General features: G+C 44.9%; 1 protein-coding gene across 4 annotated transcripts in view; it reads right to left on the bottom strand.

Moving 5' to 3' along the window:
* PDE4B (phosphodiesterase 4B) overlaps positions 1-26536 on the bottom strand; it is a 197182-nt gene that overhangs the window by 31448 nt on the left and 139198 nt on the right. For 2 of the 4 annotated variants that reach the window (XM_059822325.1, XM_059822326.1), the window contains one exon: positions 24398-24447. In XM_059822325.1, coding sequence (XP_059678308.1) covers positions 24398-24447 — 50 coding nt within the window. Of the gene's footprint in view, positions 1-12030; positions 12062-14097; positions 14119-14755; positions 14787-24397; positions 24448-25374; positions 25395-26536 lie in introns of all 4 variants that reach the window. The other 2 variants (XM_059822327.1, XM_059822328.1) reach the window with 2 other exon arrangements.

The raw sequence follows: 26536 nt of genomic DNA, 5'->3' as shown, positions 1-26536 counted from the left end.
AAATAAATTGTGAAAGCACTGGTTACGATTCCATAGACAAGGCTAAATTTGCACCAGGTGTTTTTGAAAAACAGCATGTAAAATTAAAACACATACTCCAAGTCCCTAGTGAAATGTTGTAAGATACACAGCTATCCAAAAATAACAGTCAGATATAACGCCAATTAGAAGTTGCTGTTCTACGAATGTAATAACTTTCTGTGGGAATGATCTTAAAAGGGAATAATATAGATTTTCTAAATTTTTTAATAGTTAATATTCATGGATCTGTACCACATCAATCACATTTGAATATTTTAAAATTAACAGTACATTTTGATACTGATAAGGGAAAACATACTTTATGGCAGAACGCAACACAGCCGCTACAAGACGGAGCAGCTCCTCCCTTCCTGACGCCCTGCGCCACCTTCCACCCTGCTCGGTGGTCCTGCAGCACCAGCCCCTGCAGACGGCACAGCCAGCGCTGCGTTCAATACAGCACGATATACGAGAGTACAATACTCTCTCGATAGCCCGTGATGCTTCAGTGCCAGCGCTGCCTGCAGCCACCGCATTTGCTTCTGCAGAGGTGGCCGTGTGGGGCACAGGAGGGGACTGGAAGCGATGGCAGGGTTAAAATGCGAGTGGGAGAACAGAGGAATCCTACAAAAGCAGGGGGAGAAGAAAAAGAAGTGTCAGAGGAGAAAGATGAAGTGCATCGGGATTCTCTCGCTGAGCAGTTCCTAGTGTCACTACATGGATTCAAATAAACAGTAAACATAAGTTTAGATGCTACATGACATGTTCTTTCCCTGAATCCAATGTGAGTGTCCCACTGACATCAGGAGTGCAACCTGGTACAGCTGATGCACATGGTCACTTACGGAAACAGTCCTGCAATTTCTGGATACCGTCTCCTGGAATACCATATGGATGCGTCTTCAACCATATCATGTTTCAGTTTATATTTGGGTGTTGCATAACCTACCCGTAAAATTATAACCAGCATTTCCGTCATTTTTTCTAGTGCCCTACGTGAAATCATTTCCGAGACAGCGTAAAGAACTAATTAACAAAAGGAGTTCATTTCAGTTTTCAAGTATTACACGGTGTTTGTGCATGACTTTTGATCCTGGCAGCAATTTAGCAGGAGCTGAGGTGACATTTTGTGATTGGACCTGATTTGCTGCCAGTCCATCAGAGGACAGACTGGCCGAGCCTACAGAAGCCTCACACCATTTAATATTTTTCCATTGGCACTTAGAACGCTCTAACGTACTTAAATGCAATTCATTTCTGCGCCAGTATTTTGCAACAACTGCATTTTTGGTATTTTTTGCCATCTATTTCTTTTTCATCTCTGTAAGCTGATGGAACATACAGTATTTCTCACTAGAGAAGTGACTTAGCAGACCATTTTTAGGAGCTTTTTCCCATTTACTGACTTGGCCATGCTATCGTTTTCTCACGGTGAGAGCTGCTAATGAATAAGAACTTGAGGCTTTTTTTCTTCTTGAATACTTGAAAAGTGAAAGGTTTTGGAGATCATCCTCCTTCCTGGGAGTGGTTCAGCGTAAGGGCACATACGCACTTCATCAGAAGGCCTATGAAGTGTTGCAGATGAGAAGGGGTCGTAGTATGACGAACTCTTGCCCAACGCTGCCCCAGCAACCCCGTCTGTACCACGTTTCTCTGCAGCACAGAGCTACAGCCCCTCGCCGCTGCACGGCTCTGCGTGCCAGCCCCTGCGCTCACCCTCGCAGTGGGCCGGGATATCTCTGAGCATGAGGCCAATGTTATCTGCTGCTGCAGCCGCGCAGTCTGGTTCCTCTCTTAACCCACAAATGCGCTGTCCCCCATCCTGTTATCCGAATGCGCCGAGCCCCATGAGGCAGTGAGGCAGGATGGTGGGGCTGAGACCCCAGTCCCCAAGCCGCCGGAGTGAATGGCGGCTTTGCCCTTGGCTTACGCAGGAGATGATAAACCACGTTAGGAAACATTTTGAAACTAGATCGAAACACCAAAATTCAAAGTGAGTTTTTCTCTCTCCCGATTCCCTCACGATTCTTTCTTGTCACCCTAGTCCCTTTTAAATAAATACGTTAAGACATAGTATTCCTTGTTTCTGGCAGAAAGCGTAAAGCCTAAAAAGTTTTAGAGTGGCCAAAATACCAGATCCCAAACAGGTGAGTTAAAAAATTGGAGAGGAGTTGCAGTTCTTCTCTTTGCTCAGTAGAATATTGTAGGTGCCAAATAACTAAGTCTTCCACGAGCTAGTGAAACACACTTAAGCAGCCTAATATTACTTACAGGTATCTATCCATCTTGTGAACAGATTGACCAATTTGGCAGGCGAGAAACGTTGAATGCAAATATTTGCAGACATCTTTAGAAACTCAGCTCTCTTCAGCTCTTAAAGATCAAATTATGGACTGACTGTACTGATAAAAACTTAATTCCTAATTCCGCAAAGAAAAGAAATAGTTACTTCTAATGGATTGTAAGTTCGCGTGTAAACCTTAGGCACGTAGAGTTTAAGACTCAAAACCCCCTGAACAGTCTCTGTCACAAAGGGCTGCTTTCTGTGCCAAAAAATATCGAAGAGACACTTTTACAGTGAAGGGTGACAAGTAAGGCACGGCAGCTTACAGCCGTCTTCCCAGCTTTAACACAGTATATCCTATTCCCCACGCAGAGCCACTTGTTTACAGTGCCAGTTAAGACATCTTCTGGGTTATTTACATTTAATTGCATCCTGGCTGCAATAAATTGGAGCTATTTATAATTATAAACTTCTTTAACATTTGAGGCCGTCCCTCCCACAAGCACTCTGCGCTCAGCTCCAGCCTGCCTTCGTAGCAGCAATTCCTCTGAGACTCGAGGGACAGCCACTGAGGTCACTGAAGTGCCCATTTTCCAGTGATCCCGGTTGATTTAATAAAAAAGGTTATCACTCTATCTTAACCTTACCTCAACAACAGTTCAGACTCGGGATCGAATTTTTTCATTTAAAAGTAAAATTAATAAGAGCAGTTGCTCACTTTTGCCTTGGAAAGGCTTTCATACTGGATCTGTTCCCAAATCCAGTATGTGCAACGTGGCAATAGGCAGGCACTGAAATGTTCCCCGAATGTTTACCAAACTGATAAAATTCAACAAAACCTGAAGCAGGCAAACACTCATTAGAAACAAAAGATTAAAATACAAGTATTACAGAAGAAAAGGCTTCCTAACTCCCACTAGTGACAGGGAAACAAACGGTCACTAATCGGGAGATTTGGTGAACTGAGCTCCACTACGGCTCTTAGGTGAGCTGGGGCTTCTGAAGCCCTCATGTCCTTGTACGGGAACATGTCAATGTTTATCCTCGTGCGTGAAACCGCTTGCAGGCACCGAGAACTCTGCTTTAGGAAATGTTTGAAAGCACACTCACAGGCTCCTAACTCATAGAAATGCTTGAAAATAACATTAAGGGTGCAATTTGAAAATGGATGTACTTCTCAGTGTGAATCCATAGGACACAACGCCTGTCACAGAGGTTTGAGGCACATTTGAATATTTTGCTTATTTACAGATATTTAAAGTAATTTACAAAGTAAAAAAAAAAAAATGAAAGCACAGTCAGATATGGACATTTCTTAAAAATTGTAACAATATACATTATGAGTTTTTATCACTTAGAATTCATCAGAGGACTTGAAGACAAGCCATTTTTAATTATATAGCATACTATATTTATTATAGATTATCATAATTGTTGTCATTATTATAGATGACAAAAAAAGATTAAGATGAGAAGGGAGATCCTCTAGTTAATCAAGTGAATGACAGATTATTATTTTGTGAGCGGTATAGATATCATTAACGCTTACTGAAGGCTTCATTTGCATTTCTCAGTCCTTGACTACTAATGACTAAGAGCTTACATGTAAGCAAGCTGGCAGAAGCCCTCTCTGTGGGATCCTCACATACAACCTGATCCACAAAAGACTGATCCACCAGCAGAACTCATCTGTGCTTCAGCTGAGACCCATTTGATTTCAAGTCCTGATGCAGGTTAAAGGAGAGAAAAAGGAAGGAGAAGGAGAAAGAGAAGGAGAAAGAAGGAGAGGGAGAAGGAGAAGGAGAAGGAGAAGGAGAAGGAGAAGGAGAAGGAGAAGGAGAAGGAGAAGGAGAAGGAGAAGGAGAAGGAGAAGGAGGAGGAGAAGGAGGAGGGAAAAAAAGAAAGGGTGTCCTGTATGATTTAACAAGATACTCATGTAGTCATGGCTTAGATAAAAGTCACATAGATCCAGATCACCAAAGGTGCTCCCTCCAGTTCCCTTCAACAAAAGAATATGGCTATTTTAACTTCAGAAAGTGAGATTCGTTATATGCCCTGCAATAATTACTAGCCAGTGTCTAGCATCACTCTAAAACCCGGGAGCATGGAGCATGTTCAGTTAAACAGGTTTATCAACAAACGACATGCCAAAACTTGATAGAATAGGGCCTTGTGCAGGCTGTCAGCCACTTACCCTTTGCCTTCCCTAATGTATCTGTGGTTGCTTACAGATTGTGCGGACATGTTTACATATTTATCCTTGACAATGCCGAGTGAATAACTGACACCAAATAATTTATTTGTTTAATGTATCCTGTTAGTGCATTCATGACTACCCATGAGCAGAGAGCTATTTCCTTGAATTAAGCCATTGTTCTAACAGATCCAGCAAAAGTATTTAAGAAAATTGTTCTGTAGATGGGTTTGAAAATTCACAGGAAACAAAATCAAAGGCACAGAGCACAACTGCAGTGATTCATTTAAAATCTGCAGCGAGGATGTCCAAGTCTGATAGCACCATCTTACAAACTGCAAGCACTGAACAAACCCTATATCCTGTAATTACAGGTTTCTTTTATAGATGCCCTGTATGTTTTTCAATATTGAGGGAGTCTACAACCTTTACTCAAGCACAAAAGCTAGAAATGTATGTACAAGAAAGTACTATTTAAAAGCAAGATGTATCCAGCAGAACTACCCAACGTCACACGTGCCGGCAACGCTGCCAGCGCACGAACATGTTCCCTCTTGTAGGTTTATGGACACTTGCACACTCCCAGTCCGCTGGACCGCAGGGCTGGAATTACAGAGTAATCTCAAATCATGGGAACGACAGAGTATTTAGATGCACTCCCCCCCCCCCAACATTTCATTGTATGCGATGAAACTAATTATATCTTTTGCAAAGATAAGTGCAGATGTGCTAAGAAAGGCACAAAGCCCCAGCACCTGTGGAACAGGTGGAGCCAGTATGTTCTTGAGCAACTCCCCGAACAAATGGACGATCCTGCCCTTCTCCCCCCTCCCGACTGTATTTTTGGGACTCCAGTTCAACCAGTAACTCTAGCTGTCCCCTCTCACATTTCTCACACCTGCAGCCATACCGCAGCCTCCCTCCGGCGTGCAAGGGAGGTGGGAGTAAGAGCGAAGGGCTCTTCGTTTGCTCCCTGGCATGATGCAGCCGCGCTGGGCACCGGGAGAGACGTGGAGCAGGGCCAGCGGGTGCCAGAGCTCGGCAGGAGACGGGCAGGCTGCGGATGGTGTGGGCATGGGCACTGCATGCAAATGCACGGAGAGCAGCATGGCTCGAAGTAACGCTTTTAGCAAAAAGCTATTTTAGAAAGGTGGACTTTTCTGTTACCCAGCGCTAATACATGAGGCGTGGTAAGAGAGGCCAGGGTAGCAAAACCCTTGCAAAGAGAGACGATGGGAGTAACTGGCAAAGCCACTGCTGAAGGTACACTGAAGAGGTGGCACTGGAGGAGATCCAGCTGTGGGGGAACGCAGACAAAATCTTAACACAGGCTCAAAAGCAGCAGAAACAATGGAGTCTGTATTCAGAGATGATAGAGGAAGATAGAGACAAAAAAATGAAGTGAAAGCTTTTTACTGCTAATTGCGAAAAATGCCAGGAAATGAGTGAGATGCTGCTGCCAGGAATAACGCTTGTGATACTGAAATGGTTGATGAAAGCATTTGACATGCGCTGCAACCTCAGGCAAAATAAGGCCAAGATTTTGGGGGGCATTTTTCTTTTTGGCTTTTTTTTTTTTCAAAACAACAAAGAGCAGAAGAAACGAACTCTTCTGTTACACTGCTGAGGAGTCTGGCATTATAAGTTCCCTAATTAAAGACAGGTCCTTTCTGGGACATACCATTTCAGCTGCCCAGAAAGGCTGCTGGGAAAACTCAGCCCCTAGAAAAACGGCTCCAAAATTGCTGAAGACGCCAAGGCAGTGACTAAAACAGCACCCGCCAAGAACGTCGGGGACACATCCAGGTTCAAACTGGAGGACTCCAGGGGGCAAGCAGAGACACCACACCAAGCGAAGGCACGGAGACCGCGGAAAGCAATATGAAAGGGAGAAAGAAAAAACCTCCTGCCTGTAGGGAACGACATGAAACCAGACCGCTTCACGTCCCCACGCTGCAGCCATCCCAAGAAGGAAGAAGCCACAGCTCATTTAACCACCGAAGCAGAGGCTTCCAGTGACAGGAGGAATGCTTGCAGCGTGACTCGGCCACGACGCGAAGCGCAGGAGACATCTGCTAGTCACTCGACTGCCATAGTAGCAGTGATGTTTCTGAGTCAACAGCCAATGCACTCGCTGCCCGATCACTGAGCCAGCTGCAACGTAATTTGAGCAACGGCGATAAGCAGTAATATTAGCCTGGAGAAATGTCACTGGGGGCGGGGGGGCTCATCTGAGCTATCTTTAGCTGTCTAAAAGTTAATCACCTAAGCTCCCCGCACAGTCAGTGGAAAGTGGCTGGGACCTCCGAGGGGTGATCCTGGTCTATTCTCAGCATGACTGCTGCGATGGGCTGAATCACCCTCCGGAGGTGCCTGTCCTTCTCCACTAACTGCAGAAGGCACCTCTCTACCGCAGAGTCACAGAAACTGGCTGGAAGGGCCCTCCGGAGGTCATCTGCTCCAGCCTCCCGCTCAGAGCAGGACTATCCCCAGCTAATGAACAGCATCAGCCTGATGCTCGAGTAGCTGTAGGGCACTGACACCCCACACCCTTCCTGTCATCAGCCATCAGCTGGACACGCAGCCTGCATCACCACCCTTACAGCCTGGTGGTCCAGCAATATCCAACCCTGCCAACGGTCCGTTTGGCCGGCCAATGCCACCTCAGCTTCCACATGGGAATGCTGTGGGAAACAGTGCCAAAGTGCTCATTGCAGCCAGGTATACCCACCCACAGCTCCCCCCATCTCCCCAGGCCATCCTCCTAGCCCTTGGAGAAGGAGGTCGGGGCTTTCAAGCACAATTTGCCCTTGGCAAATTTGTGTCTACCATTCCCAATTTACTTTCTTGTCCTTCCTGTGTTTGGAAACAGACTCCAGCGGACACCCTCAGCGACCTCTCCAGTGACCGACAAGAGCCTGACTAGTCCGTAGTTCCCCAGATCCCCTTCGTCTTTCGCAAAGATGGACCCTTCTCCTGTTGTCACAGACCTTCCCAAGCACCACAATTTTTCGTGAAGGACGCACAGTGACCTTATAGTCACATCATCCAGCTTTTCCAGCTTGAATCCTGTCCAACGCCGTGGACTTGAACACATCCACCTCCTCTAGGTTGCCCCTAACACACTGTGCCCTCATTGCTGTCCATCCCTGTCCTTCCCAAGCAGGCTGGTGGGCACTGGGGCGTGGGTTCAAGTCTCTGTCTGCCAAGACCGAAACAAAAAAGGCACCGAGTACTTCAGCCTTTTGTGGACCAGTTGTCACTAGGCTGTTTCCCCCATAGATAAACACTTTTTCTGAACTTCCCTTCCTTCCTCCATACCCACATTGGAGTCCCCTCGCTAGCCACAGCTCCGTCAGTCTTTGGTCTGCCCGACTTCACCCCACATGCTTTTACATTCCCCCCCTTGTTACCAGTCCTTTTCACTCTTCGCCTGCTCTCTTCTTGCACTTTGACTCGCTAAGAAGCTCCTTGCTCGACTGAGTTGGCTTCTGCTGAAATTCCTGACCTTCCTGCACAACAGGATGGTTTGCTCCCAAGCTCGCAACACGTTTTCTTCAGAAAACAGCCACTTCTTAAGATTGGTCTATAATTTTTAGGTGGCTGAAGTTACGTGAAATTAATCTTATGACAATGACAGCGTGTTGAGACCAAGCAGTAAATGGAAGCTCTCAGCAGGAAACAGAAGAGTTTTTGCAGAGCCCTGGTGCTGGCCAGCACGTCCCCCCGGCCTTGCTTTGATCCTGATTCCTGCAACCCACCCCAAGGTGAGTGGCAAGAGATCAGTCATGGGGGCCCAGCCACCGCTTTGAGGAAAAAATGAAACATTTCAAGGAAACTCATATCTGGCTTCATCAGCCTGGAGCAAAAGCCAAGCCCTGATGAAGCCAGTTAAGCCAGAACTGGACAAACCTGCAGAAGCCCTGATTATACCCACCAGTGCTGGTGTGCAGGCTGGTTGGGGTGGATCACCAGCCAGGTCATGAGAATCAGGTCACCGAGGACCCACACAGGCTGGCAACTCACTGAACAGACCACTGACTGTTAGCAGTAACTAGGCAATTGCTTACCAATTAGCCTAGAGCAGGGTGATTGCGGTTTATTATCGCGGGAGCTGGAGAAGTCACTCAATATTGCCAGGCTTTGTGGCAATAACTGTGGGTGCCCACAAGCAGTACTTATCGTTAGAGTTAGTCCTCTAACGTCAGTGCCCAGGGTCCCGAGAGAACCAGCAGCATTGCTCCTTCTAGGAGAGGATGACGACATGGAAGAGGCAACCGACGGCCGAGAAACCCGCCTGGGATAATCTCACAGTTCAGCCTGGGTGTAGTGCCCGGCTGAGCACAAGAAGCTGAAGCTCAGAACTGAAGAAGGAGTTGGCTGGGGGGTATAGCTGTAGTTTTTCACGGACTGCTGACGGGAAAGCCTGTGATATCCCCACAGACACCTTAAAAACAGGCTGAAAAAGAATGACGAAAATGGGGAGAGGATGCTACTCAGGTATTGCCTTGCAAAGAACTGGATTTACCAAATGTTGCTCAGAGAGAAGGACCGTAGTTTCAGTGGGCATTGCAGCAGAGTGTAGAAGATGTCTCATCATGAATCTCCATTCCCGCAGAATAAATGATACTAACATCTCTGTTCAGCTGAGATGGAGCATTGGAAACCACTTGGAAAGGACTAGCTAATAAAAAGCCAGGGTCCTGAATTAAACTAAAAAAGTAGTCTTCCATTTATTTTGTGTGTTGACATGTGTCAGATACGCATGCACTCTAAAACAGTTCTGTAAACCTCAACTTTAAAAATGCTACAGTATAAAGATTAAAGATCAAGATTCCCAAAGCAAAGTTAATACTGCACCTTTTGCATGACAATGAGGTGCAAAAATGAGGCGTAAACACTAAGAACACCTTAAGGTGGCTAATAGAAGCCTATGAAGCTTCCCAGAGAGGTAATTTCTGATCTGAAGATAAGCCCAAAGGTTTAATCTGAAATGCTAACGAGTGAGGAAAACTGGAGAAGTTCTGAAGAAGGATTTAGATTGGAGATACCGTCTCACCCTAGGGTGGGATGGCGTGTTTTACCACAAGGCAGTCCCCGTTTCTGCAGTGTCCTTCCTCCCCATGGCAGCCACACGGAGTGAACGATACAGCGTAGCTGCCACAAATCAGAAGGGTAAGTGACAGTGCTTCTATGGTGCCAAATGGAAGTAACAAAATGCAGGAAGCATCTTGTCAGATGTCACTTAGCAGCGATATCACGGGGGAATCTGGGAACGGGATTTGCCTGCATAGTAGGAATTCCTCAGTCCACGGAGAGGGAGAAGCAGAAATGGCAAGAGGGGCAGAATCTAATCTTGGCCTGTCGAATGCACGGGAAAGATTGCTCAGTTCCAACTTTATCTCGGGGAGCAAACACACGGTTTGGCGCGTTATTGTTTTACTGACCGGGCTTGATTCCTTGTTGCCCTGTAGGATTCTTGCCTTAATCACAAGACAGGAGGAAAAATACGACGCAAGAGAGTACCTCTCCTACACAGGGTCTAACAAAATGAGTGCAAATGACTGACAGAGCATTTAAAGGAGAGAGCTGCAAGGAGAATGCTGAAAATGATTCTTCAGATGACGTTTCGTAAGAAAATAAACACATACCTCAAACGCATTTCTGAAGACAGACAATTATGAATTTTTAAATCAAGTGAATCCCCATCACACCTTTACTCAACACGCTCCTCAAAGTGCAGCGAAAGCAGCCCAGAGAGCTGCAGGCTGGGGACAGAGATGACCATCAGTTTCAATGGGCCGCAGAAGGCAGCCTCCAGCCCAGACCTAGAGCTGAGCCCGGGGATTGAAATCCCAATCCCAACTCGTGTAAATGATGGGGTGCCCAGATTGTGTTTTTGTTTCTCCGGCTGAACAAGGAAAGGCCGCATCGCAGTAAGATGGACATTTCACTGTGCGAGTAGAAATGTTTTCTTCCTGAGCGCATGGCGTGCATGTGAATGCACGAGTGTGAGAAAGACACTGAAAAATCAGGATATGATTATGAAATTACCTAGCTACCCACTTAGGATTTACCTGTGCCGTGCAGTGTATTATCTCATTTGATACATGTGGGCTGGCTCGGAGAGGGCTGGTAAGCTTACACGTGCAGGGAAACCAACTTGGATCCTGGAAGCAACATCGTTGTGCTAACAAGGCACTCCACCTAAACTAATTAGCCCTGCCTTTCAACAGGCTTAATTAGGTGGGGCACCATCCTGTGCTGTTGTGGCGAGACGGCTTCCGGTTCTGGAGCTGGCTCACCCACAGCCAGACTGAGGGCTCCTGCACTTCGCTACCAGGTGCTGTGCACCCACGACGCGTGTGTTGGAGCGCGGGCTCTTGCCCACATCGGCCCCCAGCTGAGCCCAGAGGCAGTGCCCCTCCTGAGCTGTCTCTCTGTGCGCATACCCCTGCAAAACTGGGAGCCTGCGCCCCCACCGCTGCACTGAAAACTCCGCCTTGAGAAACCGTGAGCTGACTTTCACAACAGGCCTAAGACAAGGAAGGAACTATCTAGACAGACCACAGCAACGATTTTAGTTCAACAAAGGGAAAAGAACCCTGAAAACATGAAAGATGCAAGGGACTAACCTTATTCTATTTCACTGTTCATAAGAGTTTTGCAAACCACAAACAAAAAGGTCTGCATTTGGAGCTGCCAAGGAATTCAGATGTTACTTTCATCCACATACCCATCTGTAGCCATTAAATCAGGTTTTGAACCGGCTTAACCTGGAGATAATAAAACTTATGGTCTAAATATTCTGTCAGAGTGAAAGTCCTCTGGCTCTGGTGAAACTCCAAATACTGGAAAAGGAAATGGAAGAGGAACCTCGGGAACGAATCCTGGAAGTACAAAGCACAGTGCTGATCCACTCGAAAAGCTCCACTTGGCCACTGGCATTAGATGTAAAGACAAAGTTTATTAATAAACCTTAGCTCTTCATGAGGCAAATTACTCAGAAATTTTAAATGAGGGTCAGAATAAGGCTCCCCACGTCACCACAGTAATGCAGAACAGGCTATTGGTAAAATGTTAGACCTCTTTAAATCAGTTTCCTTGGCTCCTGGAAGGCTTACAATTTAACACAAAATTGTCCTCCATTTCCTCTCAATTTAATTTCCTTAAGGTCTTCAATATGAAAGTTAAGAATGTGGCTCCTGGAAGCATCCCAACCATAATTCATGGGAATTCTTCAACACACATATCAACCTTTGCATCTGTATGCCCCGCTCTCAGCCTTGGAAAGACTGGACACACAGTCATCTGTTATCTTTTGAGCCACCATGCCAGCTATTTAAATGATATTAATTATAAAATATAATTAAATGGTGGGTTTTTTTCATGGCTAAATGTAATTCCTTGAAAGCATTATCCTTTAGGATGGAAGCTTAAAAAACTGATTTAGTTTGGAATTTTAATCTGTTCTCCTACAATAGATATTTTATGTACCCAAAGGGTAATAATGTCAACCCTGCCGATTTACCTTATTTGAACTTTCTGCCCTTACTTGGCCTCTCAAAATAAATGAATATGACTGTCATCCTACAACTGAAACCCAGAGATATCACTACTCCACACCGAGCACAGCCACTCAACTATGCAGCGTGCTGCAAAAAATGACCTGTTTTGACATATTTGGTTTTCAGGTGATACTCTGAGTAAGCCCTATCGACTGATCTGTAATTGTACCAAACGACACTGTGGGAAGTCAGAGTATTGCTCACTGCAGATCATGGGTCGGTCATACAGCAGAACCAGCAGAAATAGCTTGAACAATCTGAAAGCACACGCAATTAAGAACATTGTTTCTTAATCCGCGATCCTCCAGCTTTTGAAAATATGGAATGTTTTGCGTGTTAAGCCAGTGTCCTTCAGATAGCTCTTGGGTGGCACCCTGGGACAAAGGGCTTCACTTTTTGCATGTCCACACACTGTAACTCTGAACATTCGGAGTCACAAAACTAAAAATCTTCAGACCTGCAGTAGCTGACAACAGAGCTAAAATATTCACTGTGCTAATCATCTGTATTAATCTACCCTAGCGAACAATTTCAGCTGTTCATAGCTGTGAGTCAGTGTGCTTTATGTTTACTAAACTGCACGTACAGCCTTTTAGAATAATCTGTTTAAAATCACAGAGTAAGTCCCACGGGTAAAAGGGTGGGGAGGAAGAGGGAGATGTCAGTATCCTACAAACCAGCATCATTTGTTTTGACAGCTTTTGATATTCCATATTAAACCTTTCACGTGCTGATCTCCACTGTGCCTCTGTGTCACCTTCAAACTGAGGCCATCACACCCTGGTCGCCAGCTTTTTAAAAGATGTGCTCGGGACATGGGTCAGAACTGGACCATATTTTCCCCGACACGGCCAGGGACACAGCATCAGATTCACTACGTGGTTATCCAAAATCAGATAATACAGAACACCAGATAATAATTCATTTATGTTTTTTCCTTCCATCTGGATCATTTTTGCCGAAAGGTGATTAAACCTGGAGGTCTGAGTCCTGTATGACTACTTTCCCCGAATCTGGGGTCTCAGCCCTGACCCAAATCAGGCTGTTCACACTAGAGCTAAGCAATCAGAGCGCTGCCTTGAAGGGACAGATGGAGGATAAACTCGAACACAGCAATGATGGGCAGACTTGGAAGTGTAAGCCCTTGTCAAATTGCTATAGCCAGCACAGGTAAGAACAGCCTTCCGCTCTCAAAATACATTTAATTAAGGCCCTCAAAATATATTTATTTAAGCACCTCAAACCGAGTTCAAGGAAATCAAAATGTCAGCTATACTAAAGGCACCCTTATTAACAATCTCAGTTAAAATATCAGATTAAATGGACATGGAAATGGAAATGTTCCCCACTGAAGGTCAAATATGGGTTGGCCTGCTGCAGATTATTCCGGTGGTTACTTTTCATGCTTTAAGTTTTATGCTATGTGGCACCTTTCAGAATTTCTTACGTTCAGCAGCGTAATAGAGGCACCTCATGTTAGCCTTGGCCAAGGCCTCTGCACTGTCACTCTCTGAAGTAATTAATTCTGTGAAATAAGTTCAGTGAAATTCATACAGTTTTTGTGAAACATCAGATTTTAAGCTGCACATGAGTTTCCATTTAAGGCAATTTGCAGTAAGAGACACTCTAGCAGCATGCTAAATTGACCACATTTGGATGCGTTACAAAGGCAGGCTCAGAATGAGCAGCTGCTGCTGAAAAATGTGGTGTGAGCATCAGCTCTTCTTGTGTTTCATTTTTTTGTTCCTGATCTATAAAGTGTGAGTAACAGATTTTTGGCTTTTACCTGGATAGTACGTTCCCACTGTAAGTGGATGGAAATAAATATTTAAGTGTCTCACGCAATATAGTTGAAACCCAGGAAGCTGCAAACAGTTCGTGACATTTCAGAAACAGGAATTTCGGGAAATACCCTGCCCAAAGAACTTGAATTAAGATGAAGGCCCAGCATATGTTATTTGAGTAGGCTCTGGATGTGGACCATGTCCCATAAAGTATTACTGCTAAAACAGAAAATACTCCAGTTAGACTGGAAACTTGTATCTGGATTTCTCTTCTTCAAGAAGTATCCTTGGGAAGAACAGGAGGAAAACATTACACAACTGTCAAATACTAGCAAGGTCTACGATTGACAAACCTTGCGCTTATGTTTGCTAACGCACTGCCAACTTGCGGATGTTTACTTCTTTGAATTTTTGCTAGCAGGATTGGCCCCACACTGCGCTCAACTCCTCAGATGATAGGTCCCGCAGAGCAGAGGGTTGTACCATGTCCTCTTGGGCTGTCCCAGACCAGTGTGCGCACTCCCAGTGCGGATCCAAATGTCCTGCACTCGAGTCAGTAACAGCAGGGCCACAATGTCAGGTCACTGCTCATCAAACTCAGAGAGGGAAGGAGGCAGGGAGGGAGGGAAGGGGAGCAGGAAGACAGGCTGGCTTTTCTACTTCTCAGAATCGTAGGCTGGTTTTTCAGAGAATACAACGATTGCTATAACTGTGTCCTGCCTTTGTCAACCTAACACAGGGTATTTAAAGAAAAATACATTATTTGTAAAATGTGACATTTTAGAATCATTTTGATATTAAGTGCTAAGCTTGTAAAACCTCCCTAAACACAGGCTTGCAGCATGAAAGGCCTAACTGGATTCAACCTGTTCTAAATGAAAACATTGGGATGTCTGGAATATGCTCTAAGGGCCCTGGCAAGCTGGATCCAAAGCCTTGCTCTAAATGCCTGGAACCTGGAGTCTTTGAGAGACAATGCAAAAATGTCTGTTTAAGAAATCTTTTGACGAGTGTGGAGGTGTGGTAGAGGAGTTTTCATATGCACAGATGTTTAATTTCCTCTTGGAAAGGTGTATTTATGACAGCAGGATATTTATACTAGAATATCTACATTAAAAAGCATAGCTCTCTTAAAATTAAATCTAACTACGTAAGTATTTAGTACTGAATACTAAATAGTATTTAGTAAGTATTTAGTAATACTTTAGTAAGTATTTAGTACTGAATACTAGCCACTGATTATGGCTCCAGAGTAAACAACAGAACACAGCGTCTAACCTTGGGTCAGATCCTACTCCTCTTCCCGTTGATGAAAGGCTGTTTGCCACAGGCCTTTGACAGGCACGCTACTGAACACAAAATCAAAAGACATTAACTGTCAAATCAACACCCTGCTAGAGTTTGGGTTTTGGTTTTTTTTCCCCTTCCGAATTCCTAAAATGATCAAGTGCCTGAACGCACAACAAAGTCAATCAATGATACCTTTAGAAATGAAAATATATTCCACAGGGATGGACGTATTTAGAGTTTTTTTTAAAGTCTACCGCTTAAAAAATTTCAATCTTTGTAAGCATACATATTTTTCCAGTGAACTGAATTAACTTAAGAACCTGGCATGTTTTATTAATAACCATAAATAATTAACAGTTGTTTCCTTTCTGTCAAAAAAGTATCACGATTATACAATACTTGAGGCTGTCATTTACAGACACTTCTTACAGAGAAAACAATATTACAATAAAATGTTTCATTAACTATTAGCGTAACATTCTTTACCAGTTGCACAATGACATTATGCCTACATGAATAAGCATACCATGCTTAACTATATAAATCTTTTTTAGCCAACCAGGAGATGAAAAGATACTGCTAATAAAACCAGAGCATTTCTGGGTGATTTGAACACTGAAAACAGTCAATACGTGCATTGTTCAGCATCACGGTTTGGGAATCGGTGAGTCTAAACCATGTCTCAGAATGGATGCAATTCTGTAACTGAATAGAGGGAAAAGTGCGTTAGCAATCCTTTGCTCCCTGTTTTAGTTCTACCGGGTTTATACATTGATTTTAAAAGCTCTTGAAGTTTTAATCTTTATAATTGTTATCTTTGGTGGGCAAAATGTCTACCCTACAGAGGACAATGGGCGAATTCAAATTCTGTCCATCACGGCCAGCGCTCTACCCTCTGTATACGCCTCTACAAACTAGAATCAAACACGGCTCCCACGAAGACTAATAAATACGAAACAGTCAGCGGGAGTTCCTGCCCAGCTACGGACGGAATGATTTGGTCGCTGACAATCAAAACACAAAGCTAGAAATACTTACTTTTTAAAACACAACGAGAAAGCAACTTACACTTGGAATCAGCTCCTGCAGGAGGACAGAGTTTTGAACATTGGGACTGTCCAAGGACAGGCTGATGGCTCTGGGATTTGTGCGGTGCATTACCCTGGGAACGGCTCTGCACAGATACTCGGATGCAGCCTCTCACACTCCCATGGCCAGCTGTGTCCGGGACACAATGCTGCAGCAGCAAGCTCAACCTCGGGGGAGGAAGGAGAAACTTATATATAGCTGCCGCGGGGATGAGCTGATGGGTGCTTTCAGGAGTCCATTTCAGCTCCCACTGGCTGGAAAATGCTGATGACATGGAAGTTGAAGGGGCTCAAATCAGTGGGACAATGAGGAACCCTGTTCATCACTAAGGCATGCACAAACTGTGCCCCACGACCTAAAAAAAATAACTCAGCCTGCCAGAAGTTTGGTTTGGGTGTTTTTGTTTGTTTTGGTTTGGGTTTTTTTCTCAGATCAAGTACACATTTCTTAAACTCATATGGAACTGATTCAGTACACTGAAGACTGCGATGTCAAAATCTCACCCACAGCAACTATTATCATTCTATGCAGAAAACAAAAGAAACACAGATTTTATCAACTCTGATATTAGCAATGACAAAGTCTCATTGTCTTCGCAGAGGCCTTAAGCAATCCCATACGAATGGGAGCTGAGTAAAGCAATACAGGGCTTTCAGGGCTTGACCTGTGCTTAAAGAGCAGAGTGAATATGGGGACACAATGAGAGCATGCCTCTGTGAAGATCTCTTCTTTGCCACCTTGGGTTTGCAGTTGCCTGGATCATTCAGAAAGCAATCACCCATCCGAGAGAAGCCCTTTTAATAACCTATGACTGGGGTTTTATCCTATGTAGCAGAGGGTGGTATCATCAAGTGAAATGACAACCTTGACAAAAAACCCCAGCGGTTTGGCTCCTCAACTGTTCTTCAAAAAGGCATTGCTGCTGTTGATGATGACATACCTGCTTATCTCGTCAAAGGAAAGGTACTCCCTCCACCTGGGTGAGGATGCCATCTATATATGTCCTTAGGTTTTCAGCTCGCAGCCCCTTTGGAGCCTCTGTCTGACGGCCAGAGCCATTCCCGATACCGGGCAAGGAGAACTGCACAACCCGGAGCTGCCTTTAGCAACGAGCAGGACGGCAGCTCCGGGAGGTAGGCATCTCCCCGGCCACGGTAATGAATGGACGTCTCGGCCAGCCCAGGAGAGCCCAGCCGGACTCAGAAACACAGCGGGACAGCGTGAGTGCGCACAGCGAGTCCCGCTGGCATCGCGGCCACTCGCCCCACAGCCGCAGATGGCAGCTGGGCCCCAGGGAGTGACAGGCTCCTGATGGCAGCAGCACGTGTAGCATCTTCATGTGACATCCACAGGTGGGGCGGAGGGGAAAACAGTTTTTATCCGTTGCTATGGAGTCATGATTAGCTTGTATGTCTTCAGAGCCTGCCGAGGCGAAATGAAGGCTATTTTCTTATATAGATGTCATGAAATCAATCCTTGCAGAATTTCTGGAGTCAAAGGCTAAGCAGGTTTGCCTGAATACCTTCTGTTACTTGATACACAAATAAATCTAGCCGGGAGACCTAAAATGAGCGTCATTTTTCAGCTGGAGCTGATCGCAAAAAATTACTCTTTAGTCTCATTTGGAGCAGGTTATGCGCACAGTAACATAACAGAAGTGTGTTAAATAAAATGCAGCAATTATCTTCACAGAAAATGAGTCTTAGAAAACTAAGCAAAAAACCCCTCCCTTATTGCAAAGTGTAGTGACTTCAGAAGAAACTTTTTCCTTATTCTCTCCAAATGCTAAAAGAAAACCTGATGTTCTTCTTTTAAAATGTGTCTGCCTCTAGGTCTTTGGCACAGGTTTACTGATGGGAGGGCCGGCAATCTATTTAATGACTGCATTGACGTCAATAGCATAACTGAAATACTTACTAAGATGCATGAGTCCAACTTTCAGGGGGTGTGTGTTCGCAGGCAGGCGCAACACACGAAACGGACTCTCCGCGGGAATGAACTACCTCTGAAGAGCAAGGAACGGTCTTTGGACGTCCCCAGCGCCGTCTGCGGCTGGGTCAGCTGCAGGTAACTTTTAAAGTTGACACTGGAACGCACTTTTAATTTCTCCAAGCAGTAAGAATCACTTTACCATTCAACAGCCTTGATTTTACTCAGTCACATCATTAAGCTGATATCTATCTGATTTCTTGTACAGTTTTGCCTAGTTTCTAAATAACCCACATCGTTATAGCACCGCATCCTTTAAAAATAATATTTGTAGTAATAAGTAAGTCTACAGCACCACTGAATTGACTGTGCACAATCAGATACTTCTTAGCTCAGCTGTTTGGTCATATACAGCTCCTCTTGCACACTTGTTAAAAGCCTAAAACACCACATCTACTTGACTTGTACAATCTGTTTCAAAATCTAAAGGCCAGATCTTCAGCCAAACTCACGGCAGACCAACAGAATTTCAAAACGAATCCTCTTTTTCATCTATGTCCAGAGCCATTCTCCACACGCCAAGCAGAGGAAGTATGGTGCAAGAGCGTGAGCTCCATACTAATTCTTGGGATTTATAGATATTTGTAACCAAGAGCTGACTTTGATGCACAGGGCTTGTTAACCCGGACAAAAAGTTGGGACTCTCATTAGCACAAGCACCAGCATTATCCAGTCTTTTGTTTACGCTTTATACAAATGTTCGTGCACGAGTCTGTGTACATCTTACACCCACATAAAAAATGAAAGAGTACAAGTTCTGAGTTCGTGTAAAGGCATGTGAGACGTGCATACAAACGTGCAGATGTACAGGAGAGCAGAGGCTAAGGCACAAGCAAGAAAAATACCAGCCTTTCACTCCCATCCCCAGAGAGGAATCTTAACAAAGCTTTAATCCCATGAGCCCTGAAAAGCCTGTGTGTGACATAGCCCAAAGCTCTACACCCCCCAAAGCCTCAGGTTGCAAAGCAAATCAGCTATATTATATTGCTAGGTATATAATTAATTGTGAGGACACACTATAATTATTCAGTGTTGAAAGTATCCAAGGGGCACATGGTTGCCTGCTCTTGAGAAAAGTTTCTGCAAACCCCTCACAGCTCCAGGAAGCACACAACACTGTTTGACCCTTAACGCGATGCTTTGCTCCCGTCAGCCATCAGTAAATGCAACGGCCTATCAAACGAACCACTATGGGGAAACACTGTCCATCTGGGTATCGCTCTTTCGGCAGACATGTGCCACCTCTCCCCTGTCCCCCTGTTCGTCTGGAAAAGGCTTCTCGCTCCCTGTTGCATCATGGCTGGGACAGCGCCTTCTCCACAACCTCTGCAACGGGGCGGGGGGGGGGGCGGTCACGTACGGCAGCGCCCACAGGTAACGCACAAGCTTCTATACGTGCACTACAAAGGCAAGGTGACGGCCTGAAGAGCCTGCGCTAGCTCAGACAAACGTGAAGACCGGGTACACGAGCATCGCCGTGCAGTGAGGGAGAGGCCTTGATATTGGGAATCTAAGGAAACAGCACCAATCCTGTGCTGAGCTGAGAGAAAGAATAGGACAATACGAAAAAGACCTGGGAAAAATACAAAGGAAGCAAAACAGATGGAGAAAAGGTTGTACCAAAATGGGTGGAAGAGCGAGAGGCTGAGACTGAATGTGGCGGCCAGTGAAAGGTGATTTAATTCAGAAGGAATTGGGGCCAGTGAAGTAAATAAACATGGAGGAAGGAACAAAACTAAGCAGGAACCGCCAGACTTGTTGCTGGTTAAAGAATTTATTAGTTCAATCAACTGGGTAGAATCTAAAGATCTTTCACTGATGCCAGGGGAGGGGAGAGCTGAAGCGAGAAGAGAAGACGCTGATGGATTCACTGAGCCCAAGGTAGCACAAAGGTCAATGAAAGTAACTGTGACAGAGGCTGCATTTCAAAAAAAAAAAAAAAAAAAAAAAAGGAGAACAGGAGAAAGAAACATCACAGACACTTGTGCGACAATGTGTTTATATCATTGTTTCTATAACTCCAGAGAAGGTAGCTGGGTAGCACCCGTTCGTAATCCTTGCCCTGCGCAATTACACTCTGTAATGCCGTACACCGCCCAGGGACCTCATGGTCTGAAGGATTCCCATTATCCTTCCCAGCTGTGCAGTACATGAGCTAATTAAGGATTTATGTACTTTTTGCTATGGCTTCATATTTCCACATTATGGCTTCTCAGTTAATTCATAAAAGCAATTTTGTTGGTTCCTGTGATCTGCAGTTATAACAAAATAACAGGAAAAATCTGCCAGATTTACTGAAGCTGATACCAAGGACAAAACACCGGATGTTCAATACATGGTCCTCTTCCTTTTATGGCCATGGTTCTAAGGTTAAGAAAGCTCTGAAATTTATAGTGACATCAGTATCGGCTTTGAAATCACTTTGTCCCATGAAAAACCTGGCCACAATTTTTCATGCTTTCAAGAAAATGAAAGCAAAAAAGAAAAAGAATTTCGTAATTTCATCACGACTCATTCATTTCGCCATGGGCCTGGGTCTGCAGTGATGCAACTCCTCGGGAGTAGACTAGCACCAGGTTTGGCTCCTCTCGGTTTGAAACAACTGACAAAGCCTGTAATATTCTAGCTGGAGTAAACAGCTGGCATGCATTACTTCCAGTGCAAATGCTGAATGTAATTTGTCTCCCTCCAGGGTAATTTTATAAATGTATGCTAGTTTGCTTTAAACCCTGAGTTCTCTACTTTTCATAACAGGATATAAATCACTCCACTAATGACAAATAAAAGGAGACATATACGAGGTGCTCATACTGATGTCAATCGATTGTGGTAAATCTATGAATCAATGTGTGACATGGGAGAGCTAAAATAAAATTCTGAGCTTTGCCGACTAACCGATCCAGAGAATATAAACACATTTCATTTCAAAGCGCATTCTTTTATCTAGAGGGATGTAACGCAGCCTAGTCCCAATCAAAACATTACTGTTTCCTTCTCCAAAACTTTCAGGAAAAACACTCTGCGTCCTTTCAGACGCAGGAGCCGTTGGCATACATCTGGAAGTGTTCCGATAGGAAAATCTCTCCTTCCTTTCATAATTTCCAAATCAGAAGCCATTTAGGGAAAAAAAAAGCCGCAAACACTGAAAAAAAAAATATTCCCCCAAGGATCTTTGTTCTTGCTGCATTTAAATGGAAACTTCCTTAGAAAGTAAACAGCCATCATTGTTTTCTGCTATACTGAAATGAGTTACAAAACGTAACAATGGCAGTAAATAGGTAAAGGATGGCAGTCACCAAATTGATCAAGGCAACCGCTGGACAGGAGGACTCCAGCCTCCACCGGGAAACGAGAGAGGCTCTACAGGAACCTGGAATGCACTCTGGGCAGCAAAGCAGGGACACCAAACGCAACATGTAAATAAGGTCAGAAATTGAGAGTGGTCCTGGCTTACACGCTAGAATTGCACAAAATAAGAAAACAAATAACTGCAAGATGGAGTAACACTGGCATTCCTCACTACACCTCTGTTTTCACGTGAGCACGGGGAGAACGTGAGCTGAGAGTACACCACCTACCACGGAGGTGAGTAGGCAGGTGTCCGGGTGCTGGCTCACCGCAGAAGAGCACATCCCCTCTCTCGGCTACGACTCTAAGCCTTGTAAACCACCTGCCAATTTGTGAACACGGCAGCTGGTTTTCAGAGCCTTCCTTCAGTGTGTCAGAGCTGCCGCCCCTTCTCAGCAAGCTCACGCCTGAGGCCCTCAGCACAGGGGTGTGACAGTATGGCAGATGCAATGTCTTAGGCTGACCGGAAAGGGACTGCTTCAGCCTGGAGACTAGATCCTGTGCGAGCTGATGAAATTCATCAAGGAAAACAATCTGAAACTGACTTTAACCAAGAACGCCAGGCTTTTTCACTAATAATGTCAATATTGCCTTCTTTCATGTAGGAAATGACACAGTTTCCTATCAAACTCAAAAACATTTCTTAGTCTTACCTACAAACTGTCACAATTCACTTATGTTGTAATGATACAACTCACATTTTTTGTTTCATTTGAACGCTTCACCCAAAGTCAGTTCAATTACATGGTTAAAAACTCACTTCCTTGAGGGGCCACAAATCCAGCCTATACTTCTCTACTTTTTACAAACTCCACAAGCAGCTGAGCTGTAGTTTTCTTCCACAGTCCTTTTGTCACCAAATAAAAATCTGCATCCTGAAAACGCATCCAGCGTGGCTCATCTCCACATCTGGACATTTTCTTTTTTCACATCTCAGGTAAGATGTTAATATGATTTATTTTAGATATATCCACCCATCCACATATAATTACTGGCACTGAAACACTAAAAACCATGAGTCAGGATCACAAGGTTAAAAATGCTAAAAGTTGGATTCTTCTCAGTTGCTTTCTCTTTTTGAGCTTTGCAGGGTAACACAAAAACTTGCTCTCCAATTATGTGTGTCAGAGCCTTCAATCAAAAAGGAAGCTGATATTTTCATGTATTCCCAGCATTAGAAGCTTGGGTTAGCTAAAAAGTAACAACTATCCTACGGCTCATGTTGGCCATACTGTAGAAAAATGTCCACAAAGCGTTAAAAAGTTGAAAGCGATTCTTTCCACAGAAAGTGTTAAGAAAATTAATCTAAAAATTCCTGGAAGGGAATTCTCTCCTCGTTACTAGATTCTGTAACCTATATAAACAGATCTATGGAAAGCTTATGAAATTTTCCATGATTTTTTTCACACAGGCCACAAAATCAAAGTCTTGCTAGAACAGATTTTTAAATAAGGTGACGAGCTGCATTCCTGCTAGCCCTGACTTGACACGGTTCACAGAAAGGGAGTGAAGGAGAAGGCATTTAAGATCGTGTTGTCCAGTTTTCTTTCTGCATTGGAGGTTTTCACATCCCATTAACAAGTTCTGAGGAACTTAATCTGGAAGTCTCCAGGACTATACGTGTCTCCAGACAGTAAATAATACACAGCATGAAAGGAAATGACAGTTATTCAGGCTTCACACACTGTAAAAATTAAGCTTTATTAAGCTCCTAGCACATAATTATTGGAAAGGCTGAGATTAAACCTTACAAATGGGCACCCCTCCAAATTTTATCTCCTTCTCTGTGGGAGTAACCTTTAGATTAGTGCAAGCAGGGCCAGCTCTGTTCCTGAGAGGGGTCCCACAAGCCCTCAGCACTGCATGGCTAAATCCAGGTGTAAAAATAAAGAAACTTGTCATAAGCAGGTTGCCTCTGCTTCCCACCCTCGGCACTTCACCCCACCTGAGCAGGCCCCTGCTCCCACCACGACTGCTCCCTACCTCTGCTGGCTGGGCTCACACTGCTGCCTAGCCCATCTTCCTTTGGCACCCTGGGCAGACGCTGTGCCCCCTCGGGGGTCCCTTGCTTGCCCAGGCTCTAGCGCAAGCTGTACGCAGAGCACTGCCCGGTGCCCTCTGTCTAGAGGCTTTGCTCGGTGTCATTCTCCTCCGTGATCGTAGTCAAACCTACGTGTGTTGGCTGTGGTCTCTGACCAGACACGGGGGCGAGGACAAGGTGACTGAGGGACACCATGTGCAGGGTGGGGTGACCAGGCAGGAAAGAAGATGCGATTAGCCACACTCACTGACTTCTGCTCTCATTCGATCGCTAAATGTAGATTTCAAAAGACCGCAAGCAAACAACGGGAACAAAAAAATGCTGTTCCAGGGCAGCCTAATAAAAGCAGAGGAAGTTTCACCTGAGAAAGGTTTTTGAGATAGCAATTTTTACATAGATCACATGGAAACAAACCGAAATAAACAATGAAAAAAATACAGCTGTGTCTGAGCCTGTTCAAGGCTTGTAGGCTGGGGCTTGTCCAGGCCTGTGCAGCACAGGGACTCAGAAGAATAGCAGTCACTGTGGCCATGACTATCAAACCAAAATCATGTTCGTCTTTTATGCTAACATACAAGGATAAACCCCAAACCCAAACTATTAAAATAACAATATTTTGGGCCTGATGGTTCTCTTGTATTGGTTTTGCACGAGTAACCTAGAAGAAGCTCTGTGAGCCCAGAATTGCACCAGGGGGAGGGGGCAGAGAAGAGGCAGTTAGTAAAATGATGTGCAATAAGCGTCGTCTGCATTTGACCTTGCAGGTGATTATCAAAGTCACACACATACCTTGCAGGTTAACTCTGGAGACAGGTGGCTGACTCGTTGCTGGAGATCTCCTAAGAGGGATAAAGAATACTCTATAAATAGGTTATTATTTTATCATTTCAAACCCTGCTGGCAGTTTGAACTGCCAACTCCCACAGTTAAAAAATCCTTTTTCATACTCACAAAGAAGCCCAAACCACTTTAAAATGATTTGGCAGTTAATGACCAATATCAATAATCTGTTAGGAAAACCCAAACATGTTATGTCCTCTGGCTAAGCACACACACGCATGCTGAGCAGAAGGTATACCAGGCCATTATCCCACACTGCCGTTGCAACTTTCTGCTCAAAATATGCCTGGAAGTCAGCAAGGGCCGGTCTCTGTGGCTGCAGGGGTCAGTGGGTCCCCTCAAATCAAGGCCTTCTCCCGAAAAGCTTTTCCCTACAAGGTCTGGACTGAAGCAACATCAACTGCTACGCCAGCATGCAGGCTGCAAGGCAATGCCATAGGGAAGGTGAGAAATGTACAGCTTTAAACCCTACAGTTAACAGTTTGAATTGCACCTGGAAGCGAGTAAGAAGATGCTGCAGTCACTAGCGTAAGCTCTGAAACAGCTGAAGGACATTTTTTTGACTGGGAGCAACCACGTCACCAGAAAAGACTGGATTTCAGAAGGACCAAAAGCTATTTGAAAAATTGGCTCAAGTCAAGCAAATAGGGTCTGACTGGAAAAAGGGTGCAGTATTTCTCCAAATGTCAAAGTATTTCACTGTGAGATTTGCCAAATAAAACTGTTAATTTTTCAAGTTGAAACCATAATTTACTTGGGAAAAAAGAGACTTCTTTTTCAAAGAAGGTAAGAAGAGTTGACACTAAAATCAAGATACTTCATTTTGGATGGAACGCAGTATTTCAGGCTGACCGAAAACGAAACTTTAGGCTTTTGCTTCCCTAAGAACTTTCTGATACACTTTAACTGAAGCCAGATTTCCCCACACTCTCTCTTAGCCAACCTCCTAACCCCAATTTTTTGACTCAGCCACTGAACTGAAACATCCATTATTTGCCAGCTCTCCTTTGAAGCTAAAATCAAAGCAAGTGAGCGGCTCAGTTCTGCTGCAACTGTAGCTCCGGGGGGTTCTTCAGAAGTGCTCCAGGAAGGCCTTGCTATCCAGGTAAGGTCTGCGTTAGAGTAGGGCAGCTACAGTCAAACCCTTGGCCCCAGCCTCCCGACCGGCCGGCACTGCGGGGGCCGGCGGGGCTCCAAAGCCTGCTCCTGAGCAGCAGCTCCTCTGGGAGCAGCACCCAATTTGCCAGCTGGGATTTCAAATGCTCGGCTTTTCTGGAAGGAGCTGCGGGACCCAGATTCTTCGAAGGGTTCAGCACAGGGCGCACATGTTGGATGCCGACTTCTCTGAAAATCTGCCCCAACCTGCCTCTGCTGAGCCTTTGAAAAGCCAAATCTTGAAATCTCTAAAAAAACAGAAACTCCCCAACAGGGACACCACGCCGCGGCTGCAGCGCTTCCAGTATCTGGGGAGACGTGCTCCAGGTATCTCCAAACCCCACGCTGAGTTGCACAGACATGCCTTCGGGGGGGCGGGGAGGGATAAGCTAGTATTCAGTAGGGTATTCCCCTCTGCAGAGCCTGAAAAGGGAACGGCACTGCTCCCGGCATCCTCAAATTACGTCCTGGCTGTGCCCATCCTGGTTTCTGCGGCAGCCAGGGCGCAGGCAACAGAGACCCAGAGATCTGGGTTTCGACAGCACTGTCCCTTCTTAGACACCACCACGCTCAAGTGTACACGGCTCCCACTTCCCGCTCCTTCTTCCTTGCCGGCGGGTATTAAGAGGAGTAGGCGCCGGATGCTTTCTGATCGTGTCCTGGGCCGCATCTGCCAAACTCAGGCACTCCAAAACCATTAATCATACTCTCCTCTTTTCCAATCAGGAAACTGTTTTAAAAACCCTGATGTTAAAGTCCAAAAAATATGACTTCTAGTTGTTTTTTTTTTCCTCTAGCCCTTAACATTCATATTTTCCAGCATTTCTGTCAATATGTGGGACAGCATCCTCTTTTTCATTCTCGGGGCGGGGGGGTGGAGAAGAGGAAAAAAGAGGGGAGAGGAGGGGCTAAAGAAAAGCTGAGATTCTCATG

Source organism: Gavia stellata, chromosome 10 (assembly GCF_030936135.1).
Source record: "Gavia stellata isolate bGavSte3 chromosome 10, bGavSte3.hap2, whole genome shotgun sequence".
Classification (NCBI taxonomy): domain Eukaryota; kingdom Metazoa; phylum Chordata; class Aves; order Gaviiformes; family Gaviidae; genus Gavia; species Gavia stellata.
Note: the sequence above shows the minus strand (reverse complement) of the source record. Positions and strands in the feature narration are given on the sequence as shown.